The following is a 17695-nucleotide window of genomic DNA, read 5'->3' on the forward strand; positions in this document are numbered from 1 at the left end:
CTTCTAACAATGAGGACAGACTTGATACAGTAAAAAATTGAAGTCTACTTCTAATGAAGGTGGAATGGGAAAGATATGCGAAATAGTTTTTTTTAAGTCATTGGACATCTGGCAATGAAGGACAATGGTCTTGAGAAACAGAAAATAAACAAGATGTACCCTGACTATCTTAAGAGAGTTTCCAGCCTGCCACTGGGGAGGAGCAACCCATGTAGAGTTGAGGAAGTGAGACTGACCGTCTGGGATGACCTAGACAGTTAAAGCTTAAGCTAGAGTGTCAGAGATGCACCCACAGGAGTCCAGAGATTTGCAGAAGTGTTAAGTCTCCTGTTGAAAACATACATGAAGAAACTACTTGACACAGTTGTTACTGTTCTGCAGATTGATCTACAGGTTCAATGTGATGACAGTTAAAGCTGGCCATTTCTCTTTCTTTACTTGGCAGAAATTGACAACCTGATTGTAATATTTATATGAAAATGCAGAGGTCTTAGACTAGCCCAGTCACTTTTTATTTATTTTAGAGCAACAAAGAGAGAGAGAAAGAAAGAGGCAGATAGATAGAGAATGGGCATGCCAGGGCCTCCAGCCACTGCAAACGAACTCCAGAGGCATGCATCTGGCTTACATGGACCTGAGGAATCAAGCCTTAAACTGGGGTCCTTAGGCTTCATAGGCAAGTGCTTAACCACTAAGCAATCTCTCCAGCCCCTGATCACTTTTGAAGAGGGAGAAAAGTTGATTTCAATACCTATCACAAGCTAGAGTAATCACACACTGTGGTGTTGGTATCAAGATTGGCAGGTAGATGCTGGATATGGGAGCACATGCTTGTACTGTCAGCACTTGGGAGGCTGAGGCATGGAGATCATTGCAAATATGAAGCCAGGCTGGTTAATGTAGTGAGTTCCAAGCCAGCCAAAACTATATAGTGAATATCTGTCTCAAAGAGAAAGACAGACAGACAGAAGGGGAGGGGGAGTTAAAAAAGGAAAAGGAAAGAAGGGAGAGATGAAGAAAGGGAGGGACAGAGGGGAAAAGAAAAACAGGACAGAATAAAGAATCCAGAAATAGACTTATGTATGTATAAACAGACTTTTTAAAAATTTTTTGTTATTTATTTATTTATTTGAGAGCAACAGACAGAGAAAGAGGCAGACAGACAGACAGACAGACAGACAGACAGATAGATAGAGAATGGGCATGCCAGGGCCTCTAGCCACTGCAAAGTACCTCCAGATGTGTGCACCTCTTGTGCCATTTGGCTAATGTGGGTCCTGGGGAATTGAGCCTCGAACCAGGGTCCTTAGGCTTAACAGGCAAGCACTTAACCGCTAAGCCATCTCTCCAGCCCTATAAACAGATTTTAAGAGAAGTGAAAAGTTACCTTAGTGGAAAATGAAGAGATCTTTTTCAACAAATGGTGTGAGAACTATTGGCTATTCAGATAGGGAGAACAAACTTCAATAAGTATTTTGTACCATAGAGAAAAGTTGACTGAGACAAGATTTACCAAGACAAGTTGGCCTAAATGTAAAAGCTACACAAAGCTTCTGGAGCAAGGTGGCCCTGGGAAAGGTAAAGGTTTCTTAGGTAGGACCCACTACAACAGTCCGGGACAGGAAATAGTGATCAACTAGCCTGCATCAAAGTCAAAGACTTCTTCAACTGGTAAGAAAAATGAAAAGAAAAGCCTCTAACTGAAGTGACATTTTAAGTCATATCTAATAAATGTCTGCTATCCAGAATATGAACAGAACTCTAGAACCCCAAGAAAAGACGAGTGCGCTGTTTGCCTCAGGGAGGTAAAAGGCTACTCACGTGCTGTTAGTAAGGTGTGCAGCACAATTACTGCCTTATACTCTGCGGGAGAGGCTAACTAGTGCGGCAGCTTTGGCGACCGGCAGTGTCTGAACTGAAACATCACCTACTATACGAGCCATTCTCCTCCTAGGCTAATTGCCAAGAAAGACCAAACCTGTCCATCCAAAAACCTGTATAGCAAATGTTTACAGCAAATTTACTTGTAAAAACCAAAACTTGGAAATAACCCAGATACCTGCCAACAAGTAAGCAATTAAACAAATTTGTGGTTTATCCATACAAATGGAGAACTACATAGCAATAAAAATGTATGATGTATGAGCTCGGTGTGGTGGCACACACCTTTAATCCCAGCACTTGGGAGGCAGAGGTAGGAGTATCACCATGAATTCAAGGCCACCCTGAGACAGTGAATTCCAGGTCAGCCAGAACTAGAGTGAGACCTTACCTCGTAAACCCCCCCCCAAAAAAAATTGTATGATGTATGAGCTGGGCGTGGTGGTGCACACCTGTAATCCCAGTACTCAGGAGGCAGAGGTAGGAGGATTGCTGTGAGTTCAAGGGCACCCTGAGATTACATAGTGAATTCCAGGTCAGCCTGGGCCAGAGTGAGACCTTACCTCGAAAAACCAAACAAAAAAATGTGTGATATATTAATACAGCAATAACTTGGATGAACCCTCAAAATAACCCTGTATGTGAAAGAAACCAGACAGTAGAGTCTTCACTGTAATTCCAGTTCTGTGAAGTGCAAACTCACCTATAGTAACATCCACAGTGCTCAGCTCAGGACGAAGGCAATGGAAACTCACAGAGAACATGAGAAGAAAACTTCGGAAGGTGTTGGGTTTCTTCACTGTCTTCATTTTGGTCATGTTTTCACAAGTGTGTGTATGTGTGTAACCTTACCAAACGGTACACTTCACATGTATGCATTTATAGTGCACCCATTGTACTTCATTAAAATAAAATAGTAAAATAGGCTTCTTAATGAACAGACTCAAAAGCAAATAATGTCTCTGTATTTTATCTTAATGCCAGAGTTAGGTGAGCAGGAATATTTTAAGATCAAGTTAAAATTATACTTGTTTTGAAAAATTCTAGATATAATTTTATGTATTTATATTTTTTAAGTTTTAAAAAAATATTTTCTACTTATTAGAGAGAAAGAATATGGATTTCTAGGGCCTCCAGCCACATGCATCTGGGTTACATGGGTCCTGGGGAGTTGAACCTAGGTCTTTAGGCTTTGTGGGCAAGCACCTTATCTGCTAAGCCATCTCTCCAGCCCTAAGATGGATATTTTTGACAGTTTGAAAATGTCTCAGGTGGGTTGTGGTGGCCCATACCTATAATCCCAGCTATTCAAATCAGAAGAATTGAAAGGCGCTCTTGACTTCAAGACCAGGCCTTTGAAGACCTCACCTCACCTCTAGTCAGGACATAGAAGCTGTATTTCCTGATGTTCCATCTTCTCACACGAGGTGTTTCTTTGTCTTGCTGTCTTTGCCTTTGAAACGGAGGAAGTATTTGCCATGAAATGTTGATTATACCACATTTTATCTTCCATCAATAAAATGTGCCTTGTTAATTTTTCATTGCATTGTTGTAGACATAAGATTGTATAACTTCAGACCTATACCTAAGTGTTATCAGTACAAGCAGTCCTCCGTAAATGCACATTCCACGTCCTCAGATTTCACCAATCATAGATCCAAAGTGTTTGAGCACAAAGAGTTTGCTGTACACCAGGGAGTGCGCTGAGTCCACGTGAAGGCAGTGATGGTAGGCATGCCCTCCTCTAGCCTCCTGTCTTCCACAGTACTTGGTCCTCATTTTTCTCTTGCACTTGTGTATTACCCGCCTTGCCACCCCGAGACTCTCCATGTTTTCTATAATTAGACCTACAGTGTCTGCATCTGCAGTATGTTTAGACATTTTATGGGCATCTCCTAAGTATATACAACAACTACACAGCATTGACATCTTATTAGTGTTAGAAGTAACTTGAAGGAGTTTGCAAGTATATGGGAGGATGTGCATGCATTGTATATAAATACAGCATCATTTACATAAGGGATCTTGGTATTGGTGGGAGTCCTGGAATCAGTTTCTTACTGATCCCAATGGGTGGCTGTGATGCTAGGAAACAGAGCTCTACTTAGTTCTGCTGAGGTCAGTGGTCAGCCAGCTGTGGCCTGCAGGCGAATTATTCTGCTGCTGGTTTGGTTTGAGTTAAGAATGCTTTTTATATTCTTTAAGTAATCAAAAGAACAAGAATATTTCGTGATAGGAAAATTATATGAAATTTAAATTTCAGTGTCCATCAATAAAAGTTTTATTAGATCACAGCCGTGCTCATGTATTCGCATATTTTCTCTGGCAGTTTTTGTGCTACAACAGCATAGTTGAATCATGATCACAGAGACCATATAGTTTGCAAAACTAAAAATATGTATTGTCTGGCTCTGTTAATGTTCTGTTATCCACTGCCAGGTAACAAATTACTCCAAAACTTAACGGCTTGAAATAGCAAACACATCTTAATCACTTAACCATCTCTCCAGCCTGGCAAACACATCTTAAAGTCTCTGTGGGGTTGTGCTGGCTGGTAACTGAAGACAGCCCTAGCCTTCTGCGCCCCTCTGACATGGCAACTTACTTCGTCTAAGCATGTGAGTTGGGAAGACAATGTTTAGTTTGCTAGAATGACGGGATATTTCATAACCTCATCATGAAAGCGGCATCTCGTCCTCATTACCATATAGCAGGGATTTTTAAGAAAAGCATTTTCTATTTTTTTTTTCAGTACCAGGGGTTGAACCCAGGACCTCACATGCTTGTGGCAAGTTCTCTCCTAGTGAGAGACGCCCCTAGCCACATCGCACTCTTAAGGGGTGTGGTGGTTGGAATAGAATAGATAGCCCCAATATATTCAGTTCTTTATTGTTTGTAGTTTGCTTCTGCAGCCACCTGTCTGGAGGCAATGTCACTGGGTGATCTTAAGGTGTGGTGGTGGGTTTCAGATTTCAATCTAAAAATATGCAAAGTGTTCCTAGCAGGAGTCCCTGAAGTGTGCTATAGCTTTTGGCTTTAGGCTTGTGCTTCTCTCTCTCTCTGCTTGGGCCTGTGAAGGCAGGCCAGCTTCTTCTGCCATTATGGAACTTCCCCTGGATCTGTAAGCTTCAATAAATATCCCTTCCTCCATAAATGTGCCTGATCTAGAAGTTCATCTCAGTGAACCTGAAGCTGTCTGCTACGGGGCTACTAATATAAAGGTGAACAGTGACTGTTAGAAACAGCTACAAAGTCTTCCTGCCATTGGCCCTTGATGCAAAAGATTACTAATTCCTGGTTTAGGAAATTAATTTATTATTGTCCTTCTTCCAAAGACCTTTTCTCTTTAGAGATAAACATTTTAACATAATGATTTTGTATGACTACGTTCTTCTGAGTACAAAATTAACACGGGAATTCTGTGGGAGTTTTTTTCTGTACTTTCCCCAGGTTGGTTTCTCAGTGATCATCTTCAGTTCATTTATGATTTAAAATATTGTTTAGGGCTGGAGAGATGGCTTAGCGGTTAAGCACTTGCCTGTGAAGCCTAAGGATCCCGGTTCGAGGCTCGATTTCCCAGGACCCATGTTAGCCAGATGCACAAGGGGGCACACGCATCTGGAGATCGTTTGCAGTGGCTGGAAGCCCTGGCGTGCCCATTCATTCTCTCTATTTCTATCTGCCTCTTTCTCTCTGTCGCTCTCAAATAAATAAACAAAACAATAAAAAAATAAAATATCGTTTGGTTATAGATGTCTCACTTTTGGAGTTATGTACAGAATAATTATGTCCCATTCCCTTTACCTTATTTTCAGAATAGGCCAAACTGACTTTTTCCTTGGCTTTCCTCTCATCTTGGTCTTTATGATAAAATCCTTTATCAGAAGTTCTTGATTCTCAACTTGCTGTTCACTTTTTCCCCTCTTCCTCATTGCAGGCACCTCTGAACTCCACATCAGTATCTTTTCTTCCCATAGTGTCTGGCTAGTTACAACAGTGCCTTAGCACGTTGCACCATCCCTGAGCATCACCACTCATCTTCACAGCTGCATCTGCTTGAGACTGGCCTCCAAGAACAGGGACAGGAACCTGAGGGAAGTGGCCCTGTCTTAGCACACACCATCGTTCTTTGCACTCTTGCTTCGCCTACACAGCACATGAGGCCAGGGATGAGCGCAGCTGTGGTGGTCTTAATTGCCCTGAGGCACTCCCTCAGTGTGTGGCATGGACATTTGAACCCTAAATAAAAGCCCAGAATAATCCTACCAGCCTTGGAGGCAGTCCATCAAAACCACCACCCACCCAGTTCTGTTTCCTTGTTTCCCCTTGAGCTGGCGGTGCTGCACCTAAGACCTGGCAGCCTGCTGCTTCTAGGATGGTGTCCCTGTGCTGGCACTGTGCCACCCCATATGCCCTACCACCACCACCATAAATCTTGCTTCCACCTGAAGTCCTAAAAGGCCAGCCTCCGACATTCTGGAAAGGACTGGGGGGAAGCAGTAGCCTGCATTCAGAACTCCCCAGGATTTGGGAGTGACCTGCTGTTTCTCATGAGCTATGGTTCTCTATTGCTCCACAACCCCCACTACCACCAAGGCCTCTTCTTTTTGGTTGAGAATCTTGCTCCTGTACTATGAATCTTGTCACGTCAGCTCAGCAATTTCTTTGCGTTATCCTCTGCTGTGGGCTCTAAAACACTGCCTTGCAGTGTCATGCAGCCACTTGGCTCTGTCCCCTGTCCTATCACCTTCACCTCACCCTGGTAGGGAAAGGTACTCTGATGCAGTAAGAGTGCTAAGAAGAAAGAGCTGCAAGAGCATTGATGAGCTGAAGAGTGAAGGAGGAAGAGGACAGGGAAGAGATTCGCCAGTAAGAGCCATAGGAAGAACAGTGAGAATCAGCCCGTGCGCAGCCCAGAAAGCAAGGTGCGCTCAGACATATCTGCCAGGGCCTCCAGTGACCCAGCGGGGTCTGAGAAGAGGCCTGTGCCAGCCCAGAAAGCAAGGTGCGCTCAGACATACCCGCCAAGCCAGGCCCTCCAGTGACCCAGCAGGGTCTGGGAGGAGGCTCAAGCATTGCAGCGCGGTAGACTAGGGAAACCCTGGCAATGCTAGGTAATATCTACCACTTACAAGAGAAGTTTCTCTACATTGAAAGAAAAACAGAAAGCTCTTTTCAGCATAGACAATCATATACCTTAGGCTCCCTTCACTATAAAGGGAACAGGGCCTTTCTTCTTGGGTGTCAAAAGCAGTGGCAGGAGTAGGAACCTGTCAGATGGCTTTGCAGGAAGTGAGTAGGAGACCTTGGCAGTTTGCTGGGCACAAAAGAAAAGCAAGATGTCGTCTGTGAAAGGGGAATGCTGACAGGGATATGGTTTGAAGTGTGTTGTTTGAACATCACCATGCACACGTAGACTAAGATGGCTTTGTTATTACTAAGCAATGTAACCTCTAGGATCATTTTATATGGTCAGATAGCTTCCAGGAAAGTTAACTAAAACATCAGTATGATATGTGTAACTATTACCTCATGAAAAACATTCTCTGGAGACTCATTGAAGTTATGGAGTGACTTTGAGGGACAACACAGATTCTGCAAAAACAGGTGCCAGAGAAGCTTGCTTTGGGGTGAACTGCTATGGCGGAGGGAAGCACAGGTTGCAGGGACCCAGGAAGACTCCAGGACACCCAAAAGAAGTGATGGTCCAGAGCACTCTTCCTGGGAAGCCAGCGCTGTGGCTGAAGGAGGGCACACTGAGGGAGCTGCACCCATGCCCCTGCTCAGCAGGGCACCACTGTGTGCCAGCGTCGGCACTGAGAAGCCACCCACATTACTCCCTGGATAAATTCATAAACCCTGATGAGTAGGCAGCTGGATGCAAGGGCTCAGTGCCACTGCGAGGTTGGTTTTTCTTTTTAAGTTTAAGAGAGAGAGGAAGAGACAGATAGAAAGAGAGAATAGATGTGCCGGGGTCTTTAGCTGCTGCAAATGAACTCCAGATGCATGTACCACCTAGTGCATGTGGCTTACGTATATCCTGGGGAACTGGACCTGAGTCCTTTGTCTTCACGGGCAAGTGCCTTCACTGCTAAGCCATCTGTTGCAGTCAGGTTCGCATTTCTGGTAGAATTACTCAACCAAGAGCAGCTTGTGGGAATAAAGAGATTGTTTTTGGCTTACAGACTCAAGGAGAAGCTCCATGATGGCAAGGGAAAACAATGGCATGAACAGAAGGTGGACGTCACCCCCTGGCCCACATAAGGTGGACAACAGGAACAGGAGAGTATACCAAACACTGGCTTGAGGAAACTGGGGATAACACCCATAAGTCCATCCCCAACAATGCACTGTCTCTAGGAGGTGTTAATTCCCAAATCTCTATCAGCTGGGAACCTAGCATTCAGAACACCTAAGTTTATGGGGGACACCACATTCCACCCCTGGCCCCCATAAACTGACACCCATACGTGATATAAAATGCAATGCATTCATACAACGTTAAAATTCCCCATAGTTAATTCCAGTGATGTTCATACATCCCCATAGACCAAGATCTTTTAACTGAGTCATAATACCAAAAAAATAACCTCAAAAAAAAACATAATGGCACAGAATAAGCACTCACACTGCAAAAGATGACATTGGCTATAGCAAAGAAATACTCGAATAATACATGATTTAAAACAACCAGGGAAAACATCAAACTCTGTAGCTCCAAGTCCAGCAACTCTAGTAAGTGACAAATCTCCAAGTCTGATAATTCTAACCAGCAATAAGTTTCTGGAGTTTCAATTCTGCCCCTCCAGCTAGGCTACTCACAGTCCTGGAAAGCTTCATTGGGGCCAGCGCCTCTCCCTGGCCGCCATCTCATGGCCCTGGCATCTCCACTGGGTCTCCACTGCAATCCACAGTTCATCCTCATGGCCCCATAGGGGTCTGTATGCAGGCATCCAGCAAACCTTCTACACATTGCCTGTGGCTGTTTCCAAAACACAGGACCGTGTTGCAAACTCAGTGACCCTCTCTTTCCTGTATTTCTTGTACTCCATAATACCAGGTAGGGCGCCAGTTTGTTAATCCACGGGGGAGTAAAGCAGACTTTGAAGAACAGGACTCCTTGAGCAACTCAGGCCCCTTCACAAGAGTCTACATTCTTCCTGTTGCCTCAGTGCAAGTCTGCTGGCCCAGTCTCAAGGTTGTAATCTCTCAACTGCAGCTGAACGGGCAGCAGTTCACCCAAAGATTTTTTTTTTTTTTCTGTGCCATATCCCTCTGCTCACACCAGTTCATTTCTACACAAACCAGTCCTGCACAACTTCTCAGGACACGGGCATAACAGCAAGCTTCTCACACAGATTGCTAGCCCAGTCCAAGCAAAGCTCTTTCTCTACCCTCATAAGCCAAACCTCACAGTCTATAGTTCTTACTGCATTCAGGTCTTTCAACTCTGACCAGAATAGTCCATCAAGCTGTACTTAACAGCACTGTAAGACATCTCTTGGTCCAAGGTTTCAAATCCTCCCACATTCCTCTTGAAAATCAGCTCCCAAAGGCCAAAGCCACAGTCAGGTGTCTAGCAGCAACCCCACTCCTCGGTACCATTTTACTGTTGCAGTCAGGTTCACATTGCTGGTAGAAATCACCCAACCAAGAGCAGCTTGTGGGAAAAAGAGGTTTATTTTGGCTTACAGACTTGAGGGGAAGCTGCATGATAGCAGGGGGAAACAATGGCATGAGCAGAGGGTGGACATCACCCCCTGGCCAACATAAGGTGGACAACAGGAACAGGTGAGTGTGCCAAACACTGGCGTGGGGAGAAAGTGGCTATAACACCTGTAAGCCCGCTCCCGTCAATACACCACCTCCAGGAGGCGTTAATTCCCGAATCTCCATCAGCTGGGAATGTAGGTTGACAGGGAACACCTGACTCTCACCGCCACACCATCCTTCGAGCGAGGTTGGGCTGAGGTCAAGTACGCAGTGACTGGGAAGTCGCTTCATGCTGCCTCAGGAGGAGACTTATTCCCATGAGGCTGTTTCCTTTCCTAGTCTGGCAGATGTTTATTTCAGATAAAGGGCTGCAAAACAAAGGCCCACAAGACAATAAAAGTGTTGATTTCCTTAATCAGCCAAGTATTTGAGTGGTGTTTTTCCTCCTAAGGAGGAAGAGTAATATGAAGGCCTGTTGTTGTCCTAAGAAAAGTTTATATAGTGTGTGGGAAGATACAAAAGAAATGCATGAAAATTCATATCAGGGAGTTGCGCCAAATGTGTGAGCAGTATGAAGATTTGCTGTAAAAGGACAGAGGAGGTGTGGTTCCCTGGGGACCACGTTGTCAGGGCGGTTCATAATGGAGATGCAGCGTAGACTGTGGCTGGGGGGAAGGGAGCCTTGCAGGTGGCAGCCGCGTACAGTGCCACCCCGGAGCCCGAGCGCAGAAGCATGCAGGCGCCCTCGCCACACTGTTCTCCTCTCAGTGGATCTGAGGCCGGTCATATTTTGATGTGTGTCTTTTAAAGCCTTTTCATTGGTATGATGTGCTCAGACTAGGAATAAATTCTGTATTTAAGTTTAGGTTTAAATTTTATAAGCATTCTCGGATTACAAACTCTTTGTACAAAAACATAAATCAGCAGCAGCTGCACAATGTACTGTTGAGTGAGTACCCCATAAAGTGCCTACCTGTTCCTCTAGTGTTGGGCACAAATTGAAAGCAAGTGAGTGTTACTGCCTCTTTCTAAATGCATGGCATACAAGTACTCCCGTGGTTCTGGGATTGCCTAGAATCCAGAAATTCATGAACTAGGGAGGACTGTAGCATTTGATTGGAAGGCAAATAGAAGCACACACCCCATGTGTCAAAGTTTAACCAGAAAATGTCTCCCGCCAACTCCTGGGTCAACAGTTGGACTCCGGATGGTTATGTTGTTTGGGGAGGTGGAGGAAACTGTGAGACTGAGTCTTGTTAGAGGCAGTAGGTCACTGGGGCGTGCCTTTGAAGGTTCTGCCTTGCCCCTCACCCCTTCCTCCTCCTCTGCTTCTCAGCCACTATGAATTGAGCAGCTGTGCTTATCACACATTCCCCAACCTGACACGTTATCCTTGTCTCAGGCCCACCACAAAAGCCAGTCAACCAGGGACTGAGACTTCTGGAACTGTGAGCCAAAATAAATCCTCCATCTTGTGCCTTATTTGTGTCAGGTGGGTTTTGTCTGTCTGTCTGTCACAGCACTGGAGTTGATTGGTGTGCAGTGAGAATGTTCACCATTTTCAGGCCACTTGCTGAAATGGTGAGGAGCAGAGATCCTAAGTGAGCAAGTACAGTACATGGAGAGACGGCCTGGCGGTCGAGGCGCTTGCCTGCGAAGCCTAAGAACCCCTGCTTGACTTTCCAGACCCCACATAAGCCAGACGCACAAGGTGATGCAAGTGTGCCAGGTCACACTTGTACCCAAGGTGGTGCACTAGTCTGGAGTTGGATTGCAGTGGCAGGAGGCCCTGGCACACCAGTATTCTTCCCCCCCCCCCATAAAAAAGAAAAATCCAGCCGGGCGTGGTGGCTCATGCCTTTTTAATCCCAGCACTTGGGAGGCAGAGGTAGGAAGATCGCCATGAGTTCGAGGCCACCCTGAGACTCCATAGTCAACTTCAGGTCAGCCTGGGCTACAGTGAGACCCTACCTCGAAAAAAACGAAAGAAAGAAAAGAAAAAGAAAAATCCTCACAAAAGTGCTGAAAATGAGGGAAGGTTAAGTACCTAATGCAAATTGAGACCTCTATAACATCCCCTCTAGGGCTCAGGAAACATTGTGGAAGAATGGACAGCAAGAATGTAAAAACCAGAGGATGGGGCGCACTCTGGGACACTCTCTTCCAGCTTCAAAGGGACTGTAACAGTATGACTTCATGGTGACTGCCGCCACCTCCACAAGACCTGCACGAAAAGGAGCTCATCAACATGTCGACGTAAATGATGGAAGAGGGCAAGAGAAAGTCATCCAAATAAAAGAGGGCTGCTCGCCTCGGCAGCACATACTAAAACTGGAGTGCTACAGACAAGATTAGCATGGCCCCTGCACAAGGACGAGATGCAAATCCGTGAAACGTTCCATATATAGTAAAGGAAAAAAAAGGGTCTTGTTGAAAAGGAATTCATTGAAAGGAGTTGTATATAAGAAAGCACTGGGAGGGGATTATGATCACATTATCTATCTTAATGCATGAAAATTGTCAATTTAAAACTAACCAAAAAGAAGATCCTCAGTTCTTTCTTAGGTATGTCTGGTAGTGCTCGGAAGACAGGCCTGTCTCTGCTAGGGCTGAAAGCCCTACAAGCTCTGAGCAGTGGGGGACTGTTAAATAATCCACAAGAGGAGTTCCTACCATCCTTCTCTTTGGTTCCCAGAAGTGTTGGAAGTGGAATTAGCTTTGATTTTAACAGAATTGCTATAATTATCTGTCAAAAATTATAGATCCATTCCTAGTGGCTGTGTGATTCTCTGCCCTGTCTGTCTACTTCGTGGTTGCCTTAGCGTGAAGGAGTACATCAGCTAACAGCTCACGCTTATTTGCCCAATGCCATGTGCTGTGCTAGGCATGTATATGTCTTCATTAGTAATACTCATTTGATGTAGGTATTGTTGTCACTCCCATTTTATAAGTAACAAGACTGAGGCACAAAGTGATGCATTATCTCACAGGTTACACAGCTACTAAAGAACAAACTCAATGTTTAACTCCCTACATCTTACAGAACCAACCTTGAATTCCATGGGGACACCTAAGTTAATGGTCGTGCCCCCACTCTGCCTATCATACATCTACTTTCTGGTTTCATCCTGTAGGGTTTTGCTGGTTTGGTGTGGTTTGACTTGGCTTGGTTTTGTACTACTGGAGATTAAACCTGGGTCCTCAAGCATGCCAGGCAATCACTCTGCCACTAAGCTGTATCTCCAGCTGTAAACTACATGTTAATACGTATTGCAACAGAGAATCTTACATAAGCCGGAATAATGACAAGACTGCTCATTTTCATGTTTTGAGGTTCTCAATTTAATCAGTCTCTCATTTTTCTTATTATTGGCCTAGCTCTTAAAAGGGGAGAAGGTCCACTTGGACTGGATTGATTTTTTTTTTTCCTGTGACCATAGATAAATTCTCATCAATAAACTTGGTGATCTAATTTTTTCTAATGAATGTGTTTCCCTCTGTCCCTTGAGCTCCACGCCCCTCACAGGCCCTGCCTGTCTCTGCTGTGGTGGAGAATGAATGGGGCACACTCTTCCCCCAGGAGAAGCCTGGCTCTGGTTGGAGACATCAAAACCTGACCAGTTTCAGGTGGTTCTGATTAGCTGTGTTCTGTACGCCCTCCCTCTTCACTCCCTTTGCTGGCTCACAGTGAGAGGGAGCAAATAACAGTTCTCTTTTATCTTTAAAATCTGAACGCCTAATTCAGTTACTGAATTTGTTACGAGTCATTTATGTTATGAAGTCTTAGTTGGAGCATCTAATTTACTAGTGGAAGGTGGAAGTCTAATGTACCCTAAAGTTCTCCTTTTTAAATTTCGTTTTAAATTTAACTTATATTTGGAGTTATAGCCTCCCATTAATATTGACTTATACTGAAAAATAATCGGGATTATGGTCTCCCATTAGGATTGATTTATACTGAAAAATAATCCATTTTTATTTGTGTTTATGTGCATTTTAGAAACTTGACTTCATGGATTCTCATCTTAAATATTTTTCTCTCACATATAACTCAATTTCAAAGTATTTCACCATACTTTTTTCACTAAAAATATTATCACTGAAACTTCATCCCCTGATTGTTTTAACAACACATTTTATCTGCCCACAGGAGAATATTAAAAAGTGAGCCACCGTATCCCCAGGAAATGAGTGCTTTAGCTAAAGATCTGATTCAGCGTCTTTTGATGAAAGATCCCAAGAAGAGGTTGGGATGTGGCCCCCGGGATGCAGATGAAATCAAAGAGCATCTCTTCTTTCAGGTGAAATTCATTGAGCAGGCAGATGGTTTCATAACCTTGAAAGAAGAATGTCAAGTTTGATTTAGCTGGCTAGTTTTTTTAAGTGGTTAAACCTGGGGAAACATGACCTTGATTTCTAAAGTCCGTAATGCGTATGACTTTTAGGGGCTTTGTTGTTTTTCTATGTAGCATCTCGCTTTAGTCCAGGCTGACCTGGAACTCATTCCTTAACCCCAAACTTATGTGATCCTCCTACCTCAGCCTTCCAAGTGCTGGGATTAAAAGAGGCACCACCACTCCTGGCTCTATATATGCCTTTTAAATATTTCATTTTTATTTAGTTATTTGCAAGCAGAGAGAGGCAAGCAGATAAGAGAATGGGTGCACCAGGGCCTCCATCTACTGCAAATGAACTCCAGATGCATGCACCACTTTGTGCAACTTTCTTATGTAGGTACTGGGGAATCCAACCTGGGTACTTAGGCTTCATAAGCAAGTGCCTTAACCATTTAGTCATCTCTCCAGCCCTATATATGCTTTTTAAATAATTATGTCAACAAGTATGATCTAAATATTAATGATCTTGAGGAGTCACCCACTTGTTTTTTATTCTTTTATACATTTGTGTTATTATCTCCAAACAAATGGACAGAGCATAAACAAGGAAGACACTTTGTGGTGGATTTGTATGGTTCTTTATTGCTTTTTGCATATAAAAAGGGTTGAGGTATACAGCTCAGTGGCAATACACTTACCTGGCATGTTTGAGGCCCTGTGTGTCATCCTTAGCATGCGCATCACACAAAGAGATGTATATACGCACAGAAAAACAAGTACTCATGGAAATTAAGGCTATCTTTTATATCCCTGCTTGAAAAAGAGCCATATTTATTTTAGCCTCAGAATAATCATTTTAAAAAATATTACTGAACAACTTGAAAGTTCAATAGCACTGAAAAATACATTTAGAATAAAAGGAACTCCTCAGTATTTCAATGCATAAATTCCTATGGCCTGGAAAGATTACTATCTCAACAAAACATTTCAAATGTCTTATGTATAAGTTTGGCTCATAAATTTGTTGTTACTTGTTAGTAAGTAAAACTCAAGAAACTATTCAAACAAAATGTCCCTAATCATTTTTCTAAGAACTTTTTCTCCATTGTTTTCTGTGTTTGTATGCAGTATGTCTTCCATATTAAAAGTATTTCTCGGGATGGAGAGATGGCTTAGTGGCTAAATGCTTACCTGTGAAGCCTAAGGACCCCGGTTCAAGGCTCGATTCCCCAGGACCCATGTTAGCCAGATGCACAAGGGGGCATATGCGTCTGTAGTTCGTTTGCAGTGGCTAGAGACCCTGGCGCGCCCATTCTCTCTCTCCCACCCCCCCCCCCCACCGTCTCTCTCTGTCACTTTCAAATAAATAAATAATAAAAATAAACCAAAAGTATTTCTCCTCTTGATAGGTTAGAATAGTATCTTTAATTCACTTAGTTGCTTTGACCTTTAAATAATAGGGATACTTATAGAAAGGTCAGAGTTCTACTTGTAAAGAACTAAATGGGTTTTTTTTTTCTATAAATGGAGCAAAGATGGGAAGGATTATAATAACATTCACTTTATATTAAGCATCCTGCTAGCAACATCTTTTTAAATTGTCCCTTTTCTCTGGAGGATTTTCTTCATGTATATACAGTAGCCAAGCACAAGCCTTATGCTTGTAATGGAAATCATTACATCCACATAGAGGAAAGAAGACTAACTAGACAGTCAAGAAACTGTTCAAATCTCAACTTTCACCACTTAGTATTGAAGTGAAAAAGTTAGTTCTTATTTCTGGGCAATTTTCTTCTAGATCACCTAAAGAACTTTGATGAAATAATTGATCCTTTTTTGGGGGGGTGGGGGATAGGGTTTCACTCTAGCCCAGGCTCAGCTGGCACTCACTCTGTGGGCCCAGGCTGGCCTTGAACTCAAGGCAATCCTCCTACCTGTGCCCCCTGAGTGCTGGGATTAAAGGTGTGTGCCACCATGCCTGGTGAAATAATTGATCTCTAAAACCCATTGTAACTGAAAGACTTGGAAATCTGTAATTTTATTACTTATTTATTTATTTGAGATAAGGAGAGAGAGAGAGAAGTAGATTCAGAGAATGGGCACACCAAGGCCTCTGGCCACTGCAAACTCCAGAGGCATGAGCTACCCTGTGCCTTATGTGGGTACTGGGGAATTGAACCTGGGTCCTTTGGTTTTGCTGGCAAGCACCTCAACTCCTAAACCATCTCTCCAGCCCCAAGATCTACAATTTAATGATTTTATTTCTGTTGCCTTCACAAGAGACATAGAATATTTTATGGTGGTTTACTAAATTTGCTGAATTTTATCACCCAAGAAGCAAGTTTTCATACTTTCCCATCAGTATGCATCTTAGAATGGACATCACTTTATTACTATTCTAATTTATAATGCTTTTTTTCTTAATGGTATGTGGAATAATGCTATACCTTACTTTTTAGTGAGGGCAACTTATATTTGAAAATATATGGTAATAGGAGATCTATAAAATTCAGTTCAATTTTATCTGAGGATGTTTGAAATGACAGAAAGAATGGAACTAGCAGATCTGAAAGTTGGATTTGAATAATGGAAAGCATGTCTGTTACCCAGGTAGAAAGGAGGTTAATTAACATCAACCCTTGGAGGAGGTACAAGGCTATATGTCAGGTGTTCAAATGAAGTTGAATGAGAAAGGGTGATTATATCCCTATAATCATGTCATTTAAAAGTTAGATAAAAGCCAGTCCTTGCTTCCTGGCACATTTACACTCTAATCTCTCCAGGTGAGCCAGAAGAGAAGCATAGGGGCGTGCTCAGTGAGACTGTCTCTAGCAAACAGTTGTCCTTCACAGTTAATATCAGACCTGTAGACTAGGTTGAAGTTCTTTATTACAATATTTTGTTTACAAGAATGGGTGGGGACGTGGTTCTTTTGTTTGTTTTCTTTTTAGCTCAACTCCTTTCTCCAAAGCTTAGGACAAAATTTATTTTTTCTGGTAGCTCACAGGGTGAACCAGGGTGCCTTGGTGCCCCCCAGAGGACACTGTGAGACTCCTGATGAGGGAAAGCAGTAGGCTCGCTTTCAGATAGAGCCTGGGCTGGGGATGTAAGCTGTGGTCTGGACACAAGCTCCTTCTTGGAAAAATGGCATTTGTATACATTAACTTGAAATGAGCACTCTTAGCTTTAGCCTCTCTTCATATGAATTAAAATGCTAATCCGTGTTTGTCCTTCATAGAAAGAAGCTTTGGCTCTGTTGATTTCCACTTTGTCTCATCTTCTTTCTCTGCTTTAGAAAATAAACTGGGATGACTTAGCTGCCAAAAAAGTGCCCGCCCCACTTAAACCCGTCATCCGAGATGACCTAGACGTGAGTAACTTTGCTGACGAGTTCACGGAAATGGACCCCACTTATTCTCCTGCAGCCTTGCCCCAGAGCTCAGAGAAGTTGTTTCAGGTAATCTTTAGTGTGCATGTGTTCCCTGCCTAGACGTGGTTTAGAAGAAAAGAGTGATGCCACCCATTGAAGTTTTGTGCTGCCTTAGAAGTGAGGTTCTCTCATCTCTTCGAAATTAACTACTAAGGGCCTGAAGAGACGGCTCAGCCAGTGTGCAGACTGTGAGCTGCAGTCAGGTTCGCATTGCTGGTAGAAATCACCCAGCCAAGAGAAGCTTCTGGGAAAAAGAGGTTTATTTTGGCTTTATAGGCTCAAGGGGAAGCTCCACGCTGGCAGGGGAAAACGATGGCATGAGCAAAGGGTGGAC

The 17695-nt window shown here is 43.4% G+C and overlaps 1 protein-coding gene and 1 non-coding gene across 5 annotated transcripts in view; both read left to right on the plus strand.

The window, feature by feature from the left end:
- Rps6ka5 (ribosomal protein S6 kinase A5) overlaps positions 1-17695 on the plus strand; it is a 165121-nt gene that overhangs the window by 120596 nt on the left and 26830 nt on the right. For all 4 annotated transcript variants that reach the window (XM_045154318.1, XM_045154319.1, XM_045154320.1 and 1 more), the window contains 2 exons: positions 13745-13895; positions 17227-17388. In XM_045154318.1, the coding sequence (XP_045010253.1) occupies positions 13745-13895; positions 17227-17388 (313 nt within the window). The remainder of the gene's footprint in view (positions 1-13744; positions 13896-17226; positions 17389-17695) is intronic.
- LOC123462503 lies at positions 11897-12002 on the plus strand. The gene has a single exon (XR_006638318.1). It is a non-coding gene; the product is annotated as a U6 spliceosomal RNA (small nuclear RNA).

The sequence above is a fragment of the Jaculus jaculus genome, chromosome 7 (assembly GCF_020740685.1).
Source record: "Jaculus jaculus isolate mJacJac1 chromosome 7, mJacJac1.mat.Y.cur, whole genome shotgun sequence".
Taxonomy (NCBI): Eukaryota; Metazoa; Chordata; class Mammalia; order Rodentia; family Dipodidae; genus Jaculus; species Jaculus jaculus.